This window comes from Aquarana catesbeiana, linkage group LG08, assembly GCF_042186555.1.
Source record: "Aquarana catesbeiana isolate 2022-GZ linkage group LG08, ASM4218655v1, whole genome shotgun sequence".
NCBI classification, from domain to species: domain Eukaryota; kingdom Metazoa; phylum Chordata; class Amphibia; order Anura; family Ranidae; genus Aquarana; species Aquarana catesbeiana.
Genome location: NC_133331.1, coordinates 125,659,538 through 125,681,788, shown reverse-complemented (window position 1 = coordinate 125,681,788; position 22,251 = coordinate 125,659,538). Strand labels below are relative to the sequence as shown.

At 41.6% G+C, this 22,251-nt stretch overlaps 1 protein-coding gene across 5 annotated transcripts in view; it reads left to right on the top strand.

Moving 5' to 3' along the window:
- RNLS (renalase, FAD dependent amine oxidase) overlaps positions 1 to 22,251 on the top strand; it is a 252,672-nt gene that overhangs the window by 193,578 nt on the left and 36,843 nt on the right. For all 5 annotated transcript variants that reach the window (XM_073596350.1, XM_073596351.1, XM_073596352.1 and 2 more), the window contains exon 5: positions 3,224 to 3,397. In XM_073596350.1, coding sequence (XP_073452451.1) covers positions 3,224 to 3,397 — 174 coding nt within the window. The remainder of the gene's footprint in view (positions 1 to 3,223; positions 3,398 to 22,251) is intronic.

Below are 22,251 nucleotides of genomic sequence, written 5' to 3'. Positions count from 1 at the left end.
CAGGCCATTTTTCAGCTTTCAGCGCTGTCACACTTTGAATGACAATTGCGCAGTCATGCAACACTGTACAAAAATGAAATTGTTATCATTTTTTCCCCACAAATAGAACTTTCTTTTGGTGGTATTTGCAATTTTTATTTTTTGCGCTATAAACAAAAGAAGAGTGACAAGTTTGAAAGAAAAACACAATATTTTTTACTTTTTGCTATAATAAATATCCAATTTTTTTTTCTTTAAAAAAATGTTTTCCTCAGTTTAGGCCGATATGTATTCTTCTACATATTTTTGGTAAAAAAAAATCGCAATAAGCGTATATTGATTGGTTTGCGCAAAAGTTATAGAGTCTACAAAATAGGGGATAGATTTATAGCATTTTTATTATTTTTTTTTTTACTAGTAATGGTGGCGATCTGCGATTTTTGTCATGACTGCGATATTGCGGCGGACATATCGAACGCTTTTGGGACCATTCACATTTATACAGCGATCCGTTCTATAAAAATGCATTGATTACTGTATAAATGTGACTGGTAGGGAAGAGGTTAACACTAGGGGGTGATCGAGGGGTTAATTATGTTCCTAGGGAGTGATTCTAACTGTAGGGGGAGGGGATTCACAAGGGGAGGAGACCGATCGGTGTTCCTCTGTACTGAGAACACTCCATCGGTCTCTTCTCCTCTGACAGGACCTGGATTTGTGTGTTTACACACACAAATCCACGGTCCTGCTCGGTTACCGGGCAATCGCGGGTGCCCGGCGGTCATCATGGCCGCCTGGCACGCGCACTGTGTCCCCAATGACACGGCAGGCGTGTGTGATTGCAACGCGCGCGCCCCCTAGTGGGCCGGGAAAGCAAGGGCATCAGATGACGCCCTCCCACAATGAGAGCTGCGCCGCCTGGCCGTCAATTGACAGCCGGCGGTCGGCAAGCAGTTAATTGTCATTACCCATTCTATTTCTGTATGTGGATGATGGCATTGTAATAAAAAAAACATCCAAATACCTTTTTTTCCTAATGGATATACAGCTGTCACATGACCCAGCTCTTTCCCAGCCTGTCTGCAGGGAAATTTAAGCAGGAGGAGCTTCTTGTCCTCGGCTGCTGGTCACATGTTCAAAAAAAAGAAAATTCTGCCTTTGGAATACAGATTAAAAATAAATAATATCAATCAACTGTTTTAATTGGCATACAAAATATATATTTGAAATCAAATCTATTATTTTGTGAAAATAACATGGTGGGGCAGATTTCTGCCAGTCACAGGTTTTGCCATGCCCCTCCAGCCTGCATCTTAGAATAAGAGGGAGGTGAATCCACCATTAACCACTTAAGCCCCGGAAGGATTTGCCCCTTAATGACTAGGCCATTTTTTGCGATACAGCACTGCACCGTTTTAACTGACAATTGCGTGGCCATGCGACAATGTACCCAAACAAAGTTTAAGTCCTTTTTTCCCCCACAAATAGAGCTTTCTTTTGGTGGTATTTGATCACCTCTGCGTTTTTTATTTTTTGCGCTATAAACAAAAAAAGCGTCAATTTTGAAAAAAAAAAAGCAATATTTTTTACTTTTTCTATAATATCCTCCCCAAAAAAATATAAAAAAAATAAATTTCTTCCTCAGTTTAGGCTGACATGTATTCTACATATTTTTGATGAAAAAAAAAATCGCAGTAAGCGTAAATTGAAGTTATAGCGTATACAAAATAGGGGATCTATGTATGGCATTTTTATTATTATTTTTTTTTTTTTTTTTTTTTACTAGTAATGGCGGTGATCTGTGATTTTTTGCAGGACTGCGACAAAACACTAGGGGGCGATCAAGGTGTTAAATGTGTCTCCTAGGGAGTGATTCTAACTGGGGGGGGGGTTGGACTGCCTGGAGGAGAAGACAGATCGCTGTTCATACTTCGTATGAACAGGAGATCTGTCTCCTCTCTCCTGACAGAAATCATTGACAGATCTCCGTTCTGTCTCTCTCAGGAGTGATTGCGGGTGCCCGGCAGACATCGCGGCCGCCGGGCATGTGCATCAGCTCTGTTGTCATGCCGCAGTGGTCTTAAAGCAGCAGACGTAAAGCTACGACAGCTTGCCCAGGGGAGCAAACCTGCCGCAGTATAACTGCGGTGGCTGGTCCTCTAGTGGTTAGTATACATGTTCCGCCCCCATTGTGTTTAGCTGGTTAGTAGGCATAGAGGAGGAGGGAGGGAGTGTCATTTACCACTGTGTATACATCTACATGTGTGACTCCATAGTCTGCTATATGGGCAGCTGAGATGTGATGGGGAGAAAATGCTCGGCATATAAACTCACTAAAAACTGAGCATGTGCAGAGTTGCCACCACATCTGCAAAATCCCTAGCTGAATTGGGGACATGAACAGAAAGTGGAGATAGAGAGCTGTAGGATGAACCAGGCTTTTTTTTTTTTTTTTGCAGAATACAGAAAACAAACCTCATAGTGCCTGAGTGAGTATGAACAGCGTGTAATACAGCATTTATGATGTGTGTTTAGTGACACTTTAAGGTCCATCTTTAAGCACTTTTCTATTGGTTGAACTGGATGTAACTTACTGGTACAGGGTGACAACAGTCTGTCCTTGCCTTCCACCTATGCGGCTGCGCATGAGCTTTCGATGGACACAAGTGGCCATTACAACATACATTGCACAGACATGGTCCACTGTTATCAACATCAGGAAACCCACCCCAAGAAATGCCTTGCAGCCATTTCTGGAGCAATATGCTTGTAGATAGGAATAGGCTGCAAAGAGCCCACAGAAGTTCAGCAGCATTGAAATGCAACATAGAATTAGAAAACAGTAAAAACAAGTACTTTATTGGAGAAATGGCAATTCATGCTCAGTGCTTTAGCAAACTAAATGCCATTCAGTTAGGGTTGCAAATGGAACCAGTTTGCTGAAACACTGTGTATTAAATGGATTCTATGTTTTTTTTTTTTTGTTTTTTCTTTCAATAAAAAAAAAAAAATAATTGGCTTGAGAGATGAACGCGATTATAAATTGAGACTTCAGGTAATTATTCTGGCAGTATTTAAAAATACAATGAATACAGTTGAATAAAGCCAAAATTGGATAAAAGGGTGTTTATTTGCTTTTATTATTATTTAACTTTGAACTGGCTGAGACTCATAGGAAATGTAGCCCAGTGACAGCTTGAGTGTTGAATGTTGACAATATTTCTTTTTTTAAATCTTCTTTCAGTAATTAATGAAAACCAGCGGCGGCAACTGGAAACTGTGAGCTACTCCTCCCGTTATGCCCTGGGACTCTTTTATGAAGCTGGCACACAGATTGACGTCCCCTGGGCAGCCAAGTACATCACCGATAATCCCTGCATACGCTTCATCTCCATTGATAATAAGAAACGCAATGTAGGTCAGTGCTTCCATTATTCCTCTTAAATACAGGGACAATGGAGGGTGTGGATCATGAGATGTGCTGTGTAATTGAGGGCTGCAGCTCTAAAGAGAATATGTATTTAGTTACAGGCCTCCGGGAATAAATACAATGTCACACTAGGCCAGCAACAATAAGGAATCTATAATACCTCCTCATAATATTCCTTAACAGCTTCCTGGGCAGGGTATGTTGAATATTGGTTTATGAAGCCTCAGGTGTACTGTTCCCCTAATGTTTGACCTAAATGAAAGACAGAATGCCATGGTTATTTTACTAGCTGATTTATAAATAATGTAGAAAAGGACAAATAATGATGTGGTCTCAGTAATCAATCAAATGTTAGATATACATTTCTTTATGTTTGCATTCAAAATGACAGCTGGAATCTGACTGGCGTTCTGTTCAAGTTGCCTGTGGCTCATAGTATGCAGACAATTATGTTTGGGCAAAATTAAAGAGACAAAAAACTTTCCAGTACATCTCTGCAATGCATGCACATTTCCCCATGCTTTGTCCCTTTATAAACACTGCAGGCACTGCAAAAGACCTGATGATCTGCTGGAAATCGAGTGTGCTCATAACTAGCAATAAGTGAATCTACCTCTGTTTGATTCCCATGAGGTTTGGGGAATACTTTGATACTTAATGTGATTGTAGCCGTATTAGTGCAATTGTGACAGATAAAATTGAGTACTGAGTACTAACATACAATTTTTCAGGACAAGCTTTCGGGGTGTTTCCCCTTCTTCAAGGTCCAAACAGTACTGATTCACACATTTTTTAGCAGAATGTTAAAAAAAAACAAAAAAAACTGGGAAAACTTTGAGAAATTCAGAGAACTTGAGCTTTGCTATGAATTGCATTGGCGGGGAGGGTGGGGGGCTTGTTAGTGAATACTAGCCATGACTAGTGGCCTTTTTTGACTAGCAGCCAAGCTGTTGCCAAAAACAGACATGGGAAGTTGGGCACTGCCATGGAAGACACAAGCCAATGGCAAATAAAAAAAAAAAACAGGGAGAGGATCTTTTTTATCCATTTTGATGGCAACATAGAAAAAAACTAATTCTTTCAATTGTGATTTTCATGCTTCTCAGCGGCATTTTCCCACAACCTAATATACACTATATTACCAAAAGTATTAGGACACCTGCCTTTACACGCACATGAACTTTAATGGCATCCCAGTCTTAGTCCGTAGGGTTCAATATTGAGTTGGCCCACAATTTGCAGCTATAACAGCTTCAACTCTTCTGGGAAGGCTGTCCACAAGGTTTAGGAGTGTGTCTATGGGAATGTTTGACCATTCTTCCAGAAGCGCATTTGTGAGATCAGGCACTGATGTGGATGAGAAGGCCTGGCTCGCAGTCTCCGCTCTAATTCATCCCAAAGGTGTTCTGTTGGGTTGAGGTCAGCACTCTCTGCAGCCCAGTCAACTTCCTCCACCCCAAACTCGCTCATCCATGTCTTTATGGACCTTGCTTTGTGCACTGGTGTGCAGTCATGTTGGAACAGAAAGGGGCCATCCCCAAACTGTTCCCACAAAGCTGGGTGCATGAAATTGTCCAAAATGTCTTGGTATGCTGACGCCTCAAGAGTTCCCTTCACTAGAAGTAAGGGGCCAAGCCCAACCCCTGAAAAACAACCCCACAACATAATCCCCCTCCACCAAATGATTTGGACCAGTGAACAAAGCAAGGTCCATAAAGACATGGATAAGTGAGTTTGGGGTGGAGGAACTTGACTAGCCAGCACAGAGTGCTGACCTCAACCCGATAGAATACCTTTGAGATGAATTAGAGCGGAGACTGTGAGCCAGCCCTTCTCGTCCACATTAGTGCCTGACCTCACAAGAATGGTCAAACATTCCCATAGACACATTCCTAAACCTTCTGGACAGCCTCCCCAGAAGAGTTGAAGCTGTTATAGCTGCAAAGTGTGGGCCAACTCAATACTGAACCCTACGGACTAAGACTGGGATGCCATTAAAGTTCGTGTGCGTATAAAGGCAGGTGTCCCAATACTTTTTGGTAATATTGTGTATACTGTATATACGTATATACACCAATCAGCCATAACTTTATGACCACCCAGCTAACATTGAGTAGGTTCCCCTTTTGCTGCCAAAACAGCCCTGACCTGTAGAGGCATGGACTCCACTGACATCTGAAGGCATGCTTTGGTATCTGGAACCAAACCTTTAGTAGCAGATCACTGCCTTCATCGGCTTGCCTTTTTCCCCATCCTGCATCCTGGTGCCATCTCTTCCCCAGGTAAGCAGCGCACACACACACACACACCTGGTCATCCACATGAAACCGACTCATCAGACCAGGCCACCTTCTTTCATTGCTCCGTAGTCCAGTTCTAATGCTCGCCTGCCCATTGTAGGCACTTTTGGGTATGGACTTAGGTCAGCATAGGCACCCTGACCGGTCTGCATCTATGCAGCCCCATACACAATAAATTGCAATGCACTTGTGGGCAGGGTCTATCTGCACCCATTCATGTGGGGTAACACCTCGCCCGAAGGTATGCTCAGCTCTGCTGTCCTTTCATATGACCTCCCTCTGCTTCCCTTCCCAAGTCAGTAAGTACAGTGGGAGGGGCTGAGATTTCTTTCTGATGAATGCAAGCTAGCAAAAGAAGGTCACGTGCCTGCACAGCAAGACTCTGGTATTTAGCATTATAATTTTAGGAAAACATACACACTGTACTGAACAGGGACCCAAAACAGGATCAAAGTAATTAATACATGTTTCTTTACTTTACAAGCACTGGAGCAGCTGCAGGGAATAGAATTACACAGGCATGAGGGGAGGGGCAGGGAGGAGATTGGCTCTCACACATACTTCGGGACTGACAGAGCAAAGGGGAGTTTTTTCTATTGGATCAGACTACACGGGCCAGCCTTTGCTGCCCACGTGCATTAGTGAGCTTTGGCTACACATAACCTTGTTGTCACTTTGCCTCTTTTCCTTCCTTGGACCACTTTTTGGTGGGTCTGACCACTACGGTAATGTCCCACAAGAGCTGCAGTTTTGGACCTGCTATGACCCAGACATTCAGCTATTACAATTTAACCCTCAAATCCTTATGCTTGCCCATTTTTTCTGCTTTCAGCTTCAGGGACAACATGTTCACTTGCTGCCTAAGATATTCCACGCACTTTCAGATGTCATTGTGATGAGATAATCAATGCTATCCACTTTACCTGTCAGTGGTCATAATGTTATGGCTGATCAGTGTATATAAAGATATCAAAGCTGTTTTAAAGTGCTAAGTCTCAGGATTTTGAGTTGATCTCTAGGGACCTTCTAACCAAGGTGTGCACAAATAACGGTGACGCCATTCTTTGAATAGGTGTATAAATATCTCACTACCTCATGGTGCCTAGAGGTTGCATCTTTGGAAAATGCTTGATTAAGTGGCAAATTAATTGGACTGGGTGTTTCAAATTCTCGGGTGAGGTTTCTATGGTGTGGAAATATGCTATGGACAGGATGAGGTAACCTTTCAGCTGTTAAAGAGAAACCATGACTGCAAAGAAGAAGGTACAGAGGACATTAAACAGAAGATAGTTAACTGAATATTGCCAGAATAAAAAGAGAAGTTGCAAAACTGATTGTGCATTAATCATATTTACAATGGGAAAACTATTCCATTTCAGAAGCTTTTTTTTTTAAATATTCTCCAGAGCTTTATTGAGATATAAATCGGGGGACACAAAAGCTGTTTCATTTGTATTGCCCTGACCCTAATTATATTTATTGAGATGATGTGTGCTTTAAAGGGCAAGGCAGGAGGGGGAATGCTTGTACAGAACTACATTGGATAAAGTGCTTGCACGTTGGTGTAAATTATACTCACTTTTAAGAATGTCCTGCTCTGAATTATTTTTTGAGAACCACTATACCCTAAACAAAAAAACTACAAAACACATGTAAAAAAAAGCTGCTAGGGAAATTCACATCTTTGCATGCAGCCTACACCTGTATGGATGGAAACATTTGAGCATGTTTGCTGTGCTAAGTTATTACATTTTTGTGTTATATAGAATACCAGTATAAACTAGAGAAGACAACAAAGTGACAATCGCCATAAGATTATTGTGTGTTTAGAGCATTAGCTGCTTCATAACCCTATTATTTTCTCTTATGGTAATCTTCCAAAAGTTAACAGAGGGAAAAAGAATTATTTGATCCCTGCAGATTTTGTTAGTTTGCCCACTTACAAAAGAAATGAAGGATCCATAATTGTTATTATTGGTGTATTTTAAATGATAGAGACAGAATATAAACCAAAAATACAGAAAAAACACAAAACAAATATTATAAATTGAGTTGCAGTTCAGTGAGTAAAATAAGTATTTGATCCCCCTATCCTACCAACAGTAATTCTGGTTCCAACAGACTGTATGTGCTCATGTGGTACAAAGATTAGTCCTGTCAATTTTAGAAGGTGCTCCTAACAACAAGTCGTTATGTGTATAAAAGAGGCCTGCCCACAGAATCTTTTTCTTCAATTCAAACCTCGCCATCATGGGCAAGACCAAAGAGCTGTTAAAGGATGTTAGGGACAAGATTGTAGACCTGCACAAGGCTGGAATGGGCTACGAGAAGCATTGTGAGAAGGAGACAACTGTGGGAGTGATTATTCACAAATAGAAGAAATACAAAATAACAATCAATCGTCCTCTGCCCGAAGCTCCATGCAAGAATTCACCTCATGGGGTAAGGATGATCATGAGAAAAGTGAGGGATCAGCCAAGAACTACAAAGAAGGAGCTTGTGAATGATCGCAAAGCAGTTGAGACCACAGTCTCCAAACAAACCATTGATAACACAATACGCCACCATGGATTGAAATCCTGCAGCGCCCGTAAGTTCCCCCTCCTCAAGAAGGCACATGTATAGGCCTGTCTGAAGTTTGCCAGTGAATATCTAAATGATTCAGAGAAGGATTGGGAGAAAGTGCTGTGGTCAAATGAGACCTAAATTGAGCTCTTTGCCATTAACTCAACTCACCATGTGTGGAGGAAGAAAAATGCTGACTGACCCTATGAACACCATCGCTACAGTCAAGCACAGAGGTGGAAACATTGTGCTTTGGGGCTGTTTCTATGCTAAAGGTACAGGCCGACTTTGCCACATTGAGGGGCCAATGGATGGGGCCATGTATTGTAAAATCTTGGATGAGAACCTGCTTCTCTCAACCAGAACACTAAAGATGGGTCGTGGATGGGTCTTCCAGCATGACAATGACCCAAAACATACCACCAAGGCAACAAAGGAGTGGCTTCAAGAAGAAGCACATTAAGGTCATGGCCTAGCCAGTCTCCAGGCCTTAATCCTATAGAAAATCTATGGAGGGAGCTGAAACTTTGAGTTGCCAAGCGACAGCCAAAAAATCTTAAGGATTTAGAGAAGATCTGTAAAGAAGAGTGGACCAAAATCCCTCCTGAGATGTGTAGAAACCAGGTAACCAACTACAAGAAACGTCTTACCTCTGTGCTTGCCAACAAGGGTTTCTCCACCAAGTACTAAGTCATGTTTTGTTTGGGGATCAAATAATTTACTCACTGAACTGCAATTTAATTTATAACATTTGTATTGTGTGTTTTTTCTGGATTTTCGGTTGATATTCTGTCTCTATCATTTAAAATACACTTATGATGAAAATGATAGACCATTTCTTTGTAAGTGAGCAAATGTACAAAATCTGCAGAGTATCAAATAATTATTTTCCCCACTGTATATATTCATAAATACTGTTTAAAGGTTCTGTTATATAAATCAGTTTGTAATATATAGTATAGTAGACCTCCAAGGGCCCATGAAGTCAAAGTTGTGATCTGCTATGCCTTGATTCCAGTCCGCAGCTGCCAAGAGCCAGTGTAAATACAGCCCATTGGAACACATGGTTCACGCATGCTCAGCAGAGAATTGGCTTCACTTTTCATAGTACCGTGCCATGAAAAGGACTGCACCATCAGTTGTGTAGCCCATTCATTTGTATTTTCAATTGCGTCTGCACAAAAAAGACAATAGCTCTTAATGCAGAAACCAACAATTGTTTTTTTTAATTCTAATTCTATTGCTTAATTAAGGAATTGGACACTATACAAATTATTGCCGTCTCTTGGTCAAGTATATATTCAGAACCACTGGTTTATAGTACCGGTACAGCCTAATTTTATGGAGCTATTTATTCCTAACTGCACACAGCTCTTTCACACTTGTTGGCCATTATTCGTGCAGTGCATGGAGTAGGGCTCTGGGAACAAGGAGAATCCAAGACCTAAAGGGTTATACATTCTTTTTTAATTTTACAAAGTCTTAAACACACACACACACACATATATATATAATATATATACACACACACACACACACACATATGCTTACACACACACACATTATAATATATTATTATAATCTCAATGAAATAGGGACCTTGTCCATAGCAAGCATTTCTAGTTGTTCTGATCTTAAACAGGTGGAAGAAAGAGTTTTTTTTTAAAGTGTACTTAAATGTAAAACTGATGTAAGACTTAGATTTAGTTATAGTTTTATTGGTAGTCTCAGTTAAGAACTTGGGAACTCTTGGCCTTTCTGCAAGTACTTATTAATATATAATGCAAAATGAATTTCATTGCTGGCGCATTAAAGCTCCTGGATGTTTTTCATGTAATGGGTGGCGGGGCACTGAGATAAATAGCTCTTTGATGAGATTTCCTTGCATAATAAATGAAACAAAATCATATAGAAATACGGAAACTACCAAATTAATGGAACAACCAAATTTAGTAACTTTCCTGTCTACATCCTGACCGAAGGCAACCGCTAGAACTCCATGCTGTTTTTCTGAAAGCAATTTTCTGCTTCAGCCATGGATATTAGGAGTACTTTTTATGTAAATCTTCCATGAAAACAACAAGTTCAGATTCTGAATGGAAATTGGAACACACTCGCCGATGAACTAAGAGAGAGGAGAGCCCCTTTTCACAGCTGTGTTATTCTGTTGGAGTTATGGCTACAATTATTTTATTTCCTCCTTGAATTTCATCATTATCCAATAACATTCAGATGTGGCCAAATGCTCCAGGCATGGCCAAAACATCCAGATGACTGAATTCACGTTAGCATTTAGCTCATGTTCTGGGTTCTTTGCCATTTTCTTTTGCTAAGGTAGACAAAGCTGGTAATATTTGAATTAAACTACACGACTCAGGACAATCGTAATGGGGCGTACACACGGTCGGACTTTTCAGCTACAAAAGTCCGACAGCCTGTATGACAGACTTTCGACAGACTTTCAATGGACTTTTGGCGGACTTTCTAACGAATGGACTTGCCTACACACGATCACACCAAAGTCCGCCGGATTCGTACGTGATGACGTACACTGGACTAAAATAAGGAAGTTGATAGCCGGTAGCCAATAGCTGCCCTAGCGTCGGTTTTTGTCCGTCGGACTAGCATACAGATGAGCGGATTTCTGGGTCTGGCAGAGTCCCTCAGATTTGCAGCTGGAAAAGTCAGCTGAAAGTCCAGGGAAGCCCACATATGATCGGATTGTCCGCCGGATTTGGTCCGTCGGCGTCCGTCGGACTTTTGTAGCCGAAAAGTCCGACCGTGTGTACGCCCCATTACTATATGGTTTTGTTGGGATAATTTTAAATTGTCATTAATTGTAAACCCTTTCTATAGTAACTTAGAAGATAACTAAAACCCATCAAATTTAGGCTTGATTCACATATATGCGAATTGAATGTGTTTTGAACTGCATCCTATTGGCATGATATGTGAAATAACATTGATTGAAGCTGTCTACATATATGTGGTGAGTTACATATATGTGGTCCCTTTTCTGAGCACTGTGGTGCTGTTCAGGTACAAATTTTAGGCCCATTGAGTTCTATGGGAACGCCTCTGTATCGCACATGTGTTCAGGATTCAGTTCATAATTTCAGCATGGATTTCTCTTTTACTACAGGAGTTGGCACTCTTTATCTACTATGTATTACCAGCACTGAAATAACACTGTGACAAAAATCCTGTCCTGAGCCATGCAAATTCGCATCAGAACTGCATCAAAAACACACCTGAACCGCTGAACAAATGCTTTTTTCTTTGCAGTGAAAACAGACATACAATTCGCACTGGACATGTGTGAACCCAGCCTGATGGTTTCCCAAAACAGATACATTCAACACATGCTTTGAACGATAATTTTCACAGTTACTAAATCTGCTTATGTTCGTTCTCAAGAAAACTGTTAAGCCATCAAATGGTTGGTGTCATAGCCGATCACGTGTGCAGCATCATGACAACTACAGATCAAACAGTGGCTAAAGAGTACCTTGGCCATAGAAACTTAAAATTTACCTTTTAGATTGAATTATGGAAAATCTTTCAATGTGTGAGAACATTTTTTTGATTTAAGTGTAAAAGCATTGACCAAGAAAGGAAAACAGTCCTCTTGTTTAGAGGGTACTCCATACTTATAAACAAAAAGGGAATCTTTTCCCCTGAAAAAATAAATTGGTGACCAATTATTTGTACTAGATCACAGGTGGCAAACACAAGGCCCGCGGGCTGAATCCGGCCCGCCAGGCCATGTCGTGTGGCCCGCACAGCGGCCGGCAGATGCCACCTCCTGTAATCACCAGCTGCTTTCCGCTCTCACAGAACAGGTCTCCTTGACAACAGGAGTAAACACAACACCGGCAACAGAATACAGTCGGGTACAGGAAGATTTCACTGTTTTGATACCACAGCAGGTAAAGAGGACAAAGGTGTTGTGTCTAAACAGCAATTCGTCGAAATCTCCAATTACTGATGGTTTAAAGAAACCGGAAGTGAGGTGGTTGGAGTTTCTGACAAATGGCTAATTTGACAGAACACCGGTACCTACTGATCGTTCTGTACACAGGTAGAACGGCAGTCTGCCAATGTAAACAAGGCAGATTGTCGTTCTGTCAGTACCGAAGGCATGGATCCAGTGTTCCTATAGAGCAGAAACACTGATCCATGCCTTCCACTAGTAAAAGCAACCCCCCCCCCCTCCCAGTTGGAAAACACATTTTAGGAACATGGTTAACCCTTAGATTGCCCCTGATATTAACCCCTTTCCAGCCAGTGTTATTCGTACAGTGACAGTGCATATTTTTAGCATTGATCACTGTATTAGTGTCGCTCGTTTCCAAAAAAGTGTCAGTTCGGTGTCCGACTTGCCCGCTGCAATAATGCATTCCCGCTATAAGTCGCTGATCGCCACCATTATTAGTAAAAAAATAATTCCATAAACGTATCCCATAGTTTGTAGACACTATAACTTTTGTGCAAACCAATCAATATACGCTTTTATGGATTTTTTTTTACCAAAAATATGTAGCAGAATACATATAGCCTAAATTGATGAATAAATTCGATTTTTTTTTTTGGATATGTTTTGGAGCAGAATGTAAAAAATATTGTTTTTATTCTTCAGAATTGTCTTTTACGGTCATCCTGCCCTATCCCAATAGTTCAAAGCTGAAGTCACAAAACACTTATCTGTCTTAGTGCCAGTTCACACCACAAAACTGTCCTCCAGATCTGTTCCGGATGAGTTTCTGCTTACGCATTTTTGATGCGTTCCAGATTTTTTATTTATTTATTTTCACTGCACTGGGGCCCAGTGCGTCTTTAATGCATTTTACCGCATTCCAGTTCAGTTCTGTGCAAGAAAAATGCAACATGTTCTACTTTTTTTTTTTTTCTGGAACTGCAAGCACTAGTGTGAACTATGCCATTAAAAAAACAACCTACCTGACATACTTTCTATGCATTTTGGATGGAGAAAAAAAAGCACTGGAATGCATGTGGTGGGAACTAGCCCTTAGAGCGGAACTAAACCCATCAATTTAACAGTTTTAAAAATATAGCTGTCCCATTTGCTTATGCTCTCAACCAAACTATCAAATGGCTGGCATCATAACTGATCACATGTACAGCTTCATGGCAGTTCGAGGAACGATCATACGATCTTCTGATGGTTTTCACAACTTTCAAAAGCAGATTCCGACCTTCCGAACTAAATTTTCCAAAGGGACAAACTCCAGAATTTTTCTCCTACGAACAATTTTCGTTTAATGTGTACGGTTTCCATACAATTTTCGTAGGAGAAATATCAGCTACAAAAGACTGTGCATGATCAGAAACAACAAATAACCAAAAAAAAAAGGCTTTGTCTTATGAAAATGTTTGTACAATATTTCTATCCTTCGTTCCGACTTGCTGTGAAACACCGAGGAAAACTGGCTGATCATTCTCTCAATTTTCTCATAGTGTGTACGGGGCATAGGATGGCAGCTTCCTTTGGCTGAAAGTAAAAGAAGGGTTTAGTCCTGCTTTAAGGAGAATAAAATGATGCTCTTAGCTTTCTTTCTGATGCTGGTGCAGGTGTCTATTACTTATAGGCCCCTTTCACACGGGATTTCAGATTAGGTCCGCCTGTCAGTTTTTTAGGCGGACCTGATTGGACACTCCATTCACCTGTATAGAGCAGCGGTTGTCACCGGTGTGTCCGCTGATACCCGCTGCTATCCGATCCTGTCCGAAAAATCCAGATGGATGGAAACCCTATCTTCCATCCGTCTGGCGGTCTGTTTTCATCTGATCTCCCCATAGAGGAGAGCAGGGCTCTGACAGGTCCGTCTCAGCACAGTGAGCGGAGATGGACCTGTCATCCACCTGCTCAGCGGGAATCAATGGATCGATCGTCCGCTGAGCAAAGCGGAGTCCGTCGGGTGGACTGCCCGTGTGAAAGGGGCCATATGGTGTCAGTCAAACTGGCATAGGATAGGCCGTCAGTGGCTCTGCATTATCACTGAACTTACTTTACAGCTGAAACCACGAGACTAGCCCTAGAGGAAACCTATAGCAGTACGTTCTTATGTTGCGTACACACGAGCGCACTTTTCGACCGGACTGGTCCGATGGTCTATCCGAAGGACTTTTGATGGACTTTCTGAACAAACGGACTTGCCTAAACATGATCACACCAAAGTCCGACGGATTCGTACGTGATGACGTACGACCGGACTAAAATAAGGAAGTTGATAGCCAGTAGCCAATAGCTGCCCTAGCCCCGATTTAGCATACAGACGAACAGACTTTTCGACCGGACTCGAGTCCGCCGGAAAGATTTGAAACATGTTCCAAATCTAAGGTCTGTCAGATTTTCGACCGAAAAAGTCCGCTGCAGGTCCGATGAAGCCCACACACGGTCGGATTGTCCGCCGCACTCGGTCCGTCGGACCAGTCCGGTCGAAAAGTCCGCTCGTGTGTACGCGGCATTAGAGGTATGTATTTCACAACTTCATTTAGTACATACTGGTATGAGGCAGCAGTAATACTAATGAAGACATAAAATACCAACAGTGGTAATCACTCATCTGCTTTGGAAAACTTACACAATGACATTGCTTCACATTGTCGGCACAGATGTGAAGCAGGTGCCGTACATAGCTCTGCCCAGCTTAAATATCTATGTAATAGGCACTGCAGGGAGAACAGTGTAGGAGATGAAGGCTTTACAAACATTTATAGAAAAATGCCTTCATTTCTAAAATAACAGCAACAAATGTTTGTCTTTAATAACTAGGTTGAGAGAAAGCCTTGCATTAGTCACTCTAGCAGTTCTAGAACCTTTAATTACTCTTTGGTTATATATAGCATTATATAATTTCTTCCTCTGCTAATAAGTCATAGCACTTTTCATTTTAAAAAGGCAATACACACTTCTGCAAAATGATCACAGAACAGTTAAAGCTTACCATATAGAACCATATGAACCTATCACACCATTAACATTTTGTGTGTATCTTGGCTCTACAATACAGTGTGGTCTAAAGTCAGTTTGTCATAAAATGTAATAGCCAAAAAGACCTGAAATAAGACACCAATAACTAATGCATTCATATAAAAATGTAACCCAAGCATTACAATTCAGAAATTCCACTATTAGGTTTTATTCTAAAACATGTGCACTTCACAATATTCCCCTTTTTTTTATCCAATCCTACCTCCACATCTTTAACAAATAGTCGTTAACTCAACGTGCTTTGTGTCCAACTGCTTCAGCTACAGCTACTGATGGCGGTCCAGTAATAACACTGTAGAACTCTATACTGAGCTCCTTTTGGTCTTGTAACATGAACCGTATAGTTATCCCATCCAAGTGAAAGAGCAAAAATTATAACAAAACTGTAGACAGCCTAGTTTTTTTTCCACTTTTAATAAATGTTTTTTTAAGCATTTCAGAATACAGGTCATGATATAAGGAATCAGGTAGATACAAATGCACTGCTAGTCAGTAGAACTACCAAAAACCATTCTAATCATAGGTATGACAAAGGTACACAAATAATCAGAACAATAAGCCAGGGATATGAAAGTGATTTGTAGCCAATTGGTGGAAGTTTTGGGAGATAACAAAACACTGACTGGGAAATGTTGCTAAATCCAGGTGGATAATGAGGTCTGTTTCAGGATGGGAACAAGAGAAAAAGTAGTCTTCGCAGGAGGGAAAGATTGGGAGGTGTTGGAGGAGAGTGGAAAAATAGGGGTGGGGGAGGGAGGACATCAAAGACACCCAAGTTGGGGCTTTGAAGCTCAGCGACTTTAAAGAGGTATAAGTTGCTATGGGCATTGAAGGATGAGCATACTGTATCCGTTCATACCATAAAGAATTTCTTATGTGTATCTAAAAGAACACTAGTGAGTTTTACATTATTGAAAAAAGTATTAACATGTTGGCAGCCTATTTTTTGTTTTTTTTGTGCACTGCAAAGCTCAGTCATTCTCCATGGCAAGAAAATGCCTTCCTAATCTGCACAGGTAACACTGTAGCTAAAATCTAACATCTGATTGGTTAATATGACCAAAACCTTCTTATTTGCTTTAGTTTTATAAGCCAACCCTGTATTTATATCATTGCACTTTTTCAGTCATAGTGCAATAAATATTCACATTAATAATGAAAGAGAAACAGATACAAGTGTATTATAGTGTTCTGTGTCCATTCCAGTCATCAAACATTTGAATGTTAGAACATTTTATTTTGTGTTATACAGTACAGTGGAAATACATTTGCCCCTTTTCCAGTGTTCTATAGTTTTGCATTGATATTCATTCGGATCAAATATTTTGTCAGGCAGCAGCCTTAAATTAAAACTAGAGAAATTCCCTGGTGAGGGGACGCACTGGACACCTTTGCTGCCATAGTTCTGTGTACGGTGCAATTTTTATGACAATAAAAATTATGACAATTTTTGCATCAAAAATTTGAATTCACCCATCAAGCAGCTCATGGACTACTACTTGGGTTCTGACTTGGCCAGGTACCTTCTCCATTACTCAGATCTCTCAAAACATGAATACAAAAATTCAGTGTTGGTCTACCTTCTAAATGCAGCAAAGGCCTGTATTCCAGCCGTATACAAAAATGGGAAAGCACCCCGACCCCCATGCTCATGCACAAAGGTGAGCGCACACATAGGTCCTGCACATGTTAATGGTGATCACACCATACATGGGGTTTCACTGCATAGGTCAGCGTGAGAGTAATAATTCTAGAGCCAGACCTCCAGTATAACTCTAAACTGGTAACCTGTAAAGGCTTTTAAGATTAAGGCTGCTTTCACACAGAGTCGCTTTGCAGGTGCTATATCGCTAAAAATAATGCCTGCATAGTGCCTGTAAAGAGCCTCTCCTCTCACTCCAGTGTGAAAGCACTCGCTTTCACACTGGAGCAGTGAGCTTGCAGGACGGTAAAAAAAAGTCCTGCAAGCAGCATCTTTGCAGCGCTGTAGGAGCGGTGTATACACCGCTCCTAAACCGCCCCTTGTGTGTGGTTTTAACGCTTTTTTGGCCGCTAGCGGGGGTTATAAGCACCCCGCTAGCGAATAGCACCCCTAAAACAACAGTAAAGTGCCGCTAAAAATAGCTTAACCGCCGACGCCCCAACACCTCAGTGTGAAAGCACACTAAGGCTATGGAAATTTTTAAGTAACATAGTTTGTCACGGATCGGGCGTGCGCAATTTTAAAGCAAAATATGTTTGGTATGTATTTACTCGGCGTAACAATCTTTACTGTTTTACCAAAAAAGTGGATATTATATTGTGTTTGTGTTCATTAAAGTGTATTTTATTTTTTAAACTGCATTTGAAAAACTGCTGTGCAAATATGTGACATAAAAAATTGCAACACCCACCATTTTATTCTCCACGGTCTCTGCTTAAAAAATATAGTGTTTGGGGGGTTCTAAGTGATTTTCTAGCAAAAAATGGCTGATTTTTACATGCATGTGACAAATGTCAGAATTGGGTTGGGTGGCCAGTGGTTAAATGCGCTTTTGATTTTAGAATGACACCAAACATGTCAACAAAAAAGAGAACACCAGACCCCAGATGTCTGTTTTTGGCACCTAATCTATTACACCTGATTCTAATTTCTTGAAGTGGTGGCAATTGTGGGGGTGTACATGCATTTTTCACATGACAAATCTGTTTTTGTAATTCAGATTATGAGAATGGATTTGTTTTATGTGTGATTTGTTTAGGTATAAGCAATCATATCTTGTAGGCACTTTTTGAATAAATAGCTATTGTTTACCTGTTCAAGTAAGGCTGGCCATACACGGTTCGAATTTCGGCAGGTTCAGCAGTAACCGACCAAAATTCAGACTGTTAATGGGCAGACTGAACATACCAAGTTGATCGGTCAATCATATTGGGTACAATCAGCCCGCCAGATTCTCTTTCGATTATCGCTTGCGGCTGCTATAGCCACTCGCGATAATCACTGTCTTCTCCTGCCGAGCAATTGTCTGCTCCCGGTGGAGGAAGCCGTCCCCGCTGGGAGCAGACAATTGCTCTGCAGGATGGATTCCCCTGTCAGCAGTGTCTGTGTTGATGGGGGAATCGTGCAAATTTCTTTCCTGCAACCATTTGCACAGTGTATGGCCTACCTGAGTTGAAAAAGTCAACAATTTCCATGTGGGTGTACTTACATTATCACATTGCAGTATACTTCAAGAAAAACATGCAACTAACTAGACCATTTTCTTTAAGCCACTACAAAAGACTTATAGATCATAACATTTTCGGAGGTCACTCCTGGCTCATTTCAAATGGATCCGGAAGTGAAATTCTACCCCGATAATTTATTAGCCTTATATAACAAATATACAATCCCAGTACAGATCTACAAGCAGCAGCCGCCAACTTTCACTAACATGCTCTTTCTTGTTGGCTATTTTTCATGCTGTGTTAATATCACTCTCTGAGCCTTCCAACTTCTGCAGTATTAAAACACATCCCTTTAAGACCACCGAAAGTTTAACTGTTGCTATGCTTGTTCATATAGTGCAAATCAGAAACCAATTATACATGAAAAGAAAAAAAAGCATAAAAATCATAAAATGATAATAAAATTACCAAATTTGTTAGTAACCAAAAAAAAAAATGCTAACTACAGTGAGGTTGATTTACTAAAAGAGCAGATCATGCATTTTCAGTTTGCTTAAAGCAGTAGTTAACTGCACCTTTAGAAAAAAAAACCTGCATCGCATACTAGCACATTACAAAATACTTGCCTCAGAACAAAGCCCTCTGGCAGCGCGCTGTCACCACTGACAGGTCTTCCTTCTTCACCCGGTCTTCCATCTGGGTTTGCATGCTCCGGTCATCTGATTGAACTTGCCGCGATGACGTCATATGCTCTACTTTTATTAAATCAATCCTAGTGTCTTTCCAATGATTAGACTTTTTATGTTTTGCTTTTAGAATTATTGCTCTAATATTTATAAGAAATGAATTTTATGTAACGTTCACATTTTTCATGCTGGTCTGTATTTTTAAAAGTATTTAATGTGAATGATAAAAGAAAATCAATTGGGCCAACTCATTAAATAATGTTTTCTATTTATTATCAAATGGAAACTGTAGGGGTTTGGCAATATTTTAGGACTGCTTTCAGAAATAGAAGAGTTAATAGTTTATTTTATCAATTAACATGATGGAAAGTAAATGAACAAAAAAGAAATCCAAATCAAATCAGTATTTGGTGTGACCACCCTCTGCTTCCAAAATAGCATTGATTCATCTAGGTACACTTGCACATCGTTTTTGAAGGAACATGATAGGTAGGTTATTTCAAACATCTTGGAGAACTAACCACAGATCTTCTCTTGATGTAGGCTGCCTCAAATCCTTTTGTATCTTCATGTAATCCCAGACAGACTCAATAATGTTTAGATCTGGGCTCTGTGGGAGCCAAACCATCAATATCAGGACTCCATGGTCTTCTTTACACTGAAGATTCTTCATGACATTGGCTGTATGTTTGGGGTTATTGCCTGCTGCAGAATAAATTTAGGGCCACTTACACACCTCCCTGATGGTATGATGGATAAGTATCTGCTTGTAAACGTCATAGGACGTTTTCAAAGACGGTCTTTGAAAACGTCCTATGAAGAAACGCGCAAGGCGGAGTCACGCTCACACGTCACACCCGGAAGTTCTGGCCTGGAACACAATTTGGGACGCACGCTAAAGGACTGGCTTCCTGGTCCTATCTTTGCCTATGGCCGTGCTGTACTGGGTTCGCTGTTTATCGTTTTATGGATTATAGCTTTTAAATAAATTGAGCCTACTACACTACGGGAGTCCCTTGTTTCTTTTTCCCGGGAGGAGAGGACTGATTGGTGCGGATAAGGAAACGGAGGTGCTCAGCTCTGGAGTGTATGCCGGGGGGCCCTGAACCGGACTGCTGGTGCAAGTTAACGGAGGTGCGGAGTACTAGGTGGGACATCCAAGGGGATCATCCATCCAAAGCCACCCACTCTATGCCCACTACCCCTATAGCGGTGACTACTTCTGGTGAGTGGGGAAACACTGGGGGAGCACCTGAAGTCACCAGATTCTATGAGCACAGAAGTCACCATTTTTTCCTTTTTTTTCCCTATTTTTCTTTCTCTGGATTGCACATGCTGGGCAAGTTACCCTTGTAATCCCAGCTTGTTTTTTGAAAATACACTCTATATGAGCTAATTAGTTTTTCGATTATATAATTGTACATATATACACGTATTTTTGGTTTATGTTATAGCATTTGGTTCACCACTAACCTCACCAGGATAAGAGGGAATTGGACTATATATATATATTTTCTGGACACTTAAGGTTTTTACCTACACTGTGGTTTGCAATAAGGGTGTATGCATTGCAAAATTTTTTTGCGATATAGTTTACTGTATGTCTATACTATTTTCACGTATTTATATATCATCTATTTAAAAACCTGTTAATTTATATAGATTTGCACCTACAAATGTGTATAGATGCACTGGGCTGCGCATTAATTATTTATTTATCTCACTATAAACGTATTAACTGCATCACTACAGGGTAGCGCCATATCCCCATTTTTCCTTTCTTATACTCAAATAGGTCCCAGTGGGAACTAATTAGGGGGTGGCTGCAACCCTTTAATCTCCTAAGCGCGGATCTCTAATATACCATTTACATCGTACCCCTACCCATTCACCTAGGAAAAAAGTGTCAATAAAAAAACAAACTAGACAGGCTTTTAAAGTAATTTATTAAGCAGTTCCGGGGGGTCTTCTTCCGACTTCGGGGGTCTCTTCTGACTTCTCCGCGCTCTCCGGTGTCTTCTGCCGGGCCCCTCCGCTATCTTCTGCTCTTTTGCCGGCTCTTTTGCTAGCGTTGGCCCGGTCTTCTCTGTCGCCGCCTTCTGATGTTGACACAACGCTCTCTCCCGCTGTAATGCGGTGTGCACGGTGCGCAACAACTTATATAGGCATGGGGCGTGGTCACCGGGTGATGTCATCTAGTGACTCCGCCCCTTATGGCGTCCCAGCCTCGGGGCATGATGGAACGGTGACATCATAGGGGGCGGGTCACTGGATGACATCACCCGGTGACCACGCCTCATGACTATATAAGTCGTTGCGCACCACGCACACGGCATTGCAGTGGGAGAGAGCGTTGTGTCAACATCGGAAGAAGACCGGAGGGAAGAAGGCGACGGAGAAGACCTGGCCAACGCCAGCAAAAGAGCAGAAGATAGCGGAGGAGCCCGGCAGAAGACACCGGAGAACCGGAGAGCGGGAGAAGAACCGGAGAGCGGGAGAAGAACCGGAGAGCGCGGAGAAGTCGGAAGAGGTCCCCGGAGCTGCTTAATAAATTATTTTAAAAACCCATACTCATTCACATAGGGCGGGGGCCGGGATCTGGGGAGCCCCCTTGTTAAAGGGGGCTCCCGGATTCCGATAAGCCCCCCGCCCGCAGACCAAAACAACCAACGGCCAGGGTTGTCAGGAAGAGGCCCTTGTCCTCCTCAACATGGGGACAAGGTGCTTTGGGGTGGGGGGGCCGCAGGACGCCCCCCTGCCCCAAAGCGCCCACCCTCCCATGTTGAGGGCATGCAGCCTGGTACGCTCGCTCGTCCCCTCCCCTTTTCCTGCCTGGCCGGGCTGCATGTTCGGATAAGGGTCTAGTATGGATTTTGGCGTAGGGGGTTCTCCTTAAAATCCATATCAGACGGACGGGCCTGGTATGCTCTTGGAGGGGGAACCCATGCCGGTTTTTTATTTAAAATTTGGTGCGGTGTTCCCCCTCAAGATTCATACCAAACACAGTGCCTGGTATTGGCGGGGATCCAAGTCGGATCTCTGTTCATTGAAAGTCAGACGTATGTTGGCTTCAAGACGCAGGGCAAAGTCGGATCCAAAGTAGGACGGCTGTCGTGTCGCACCAGT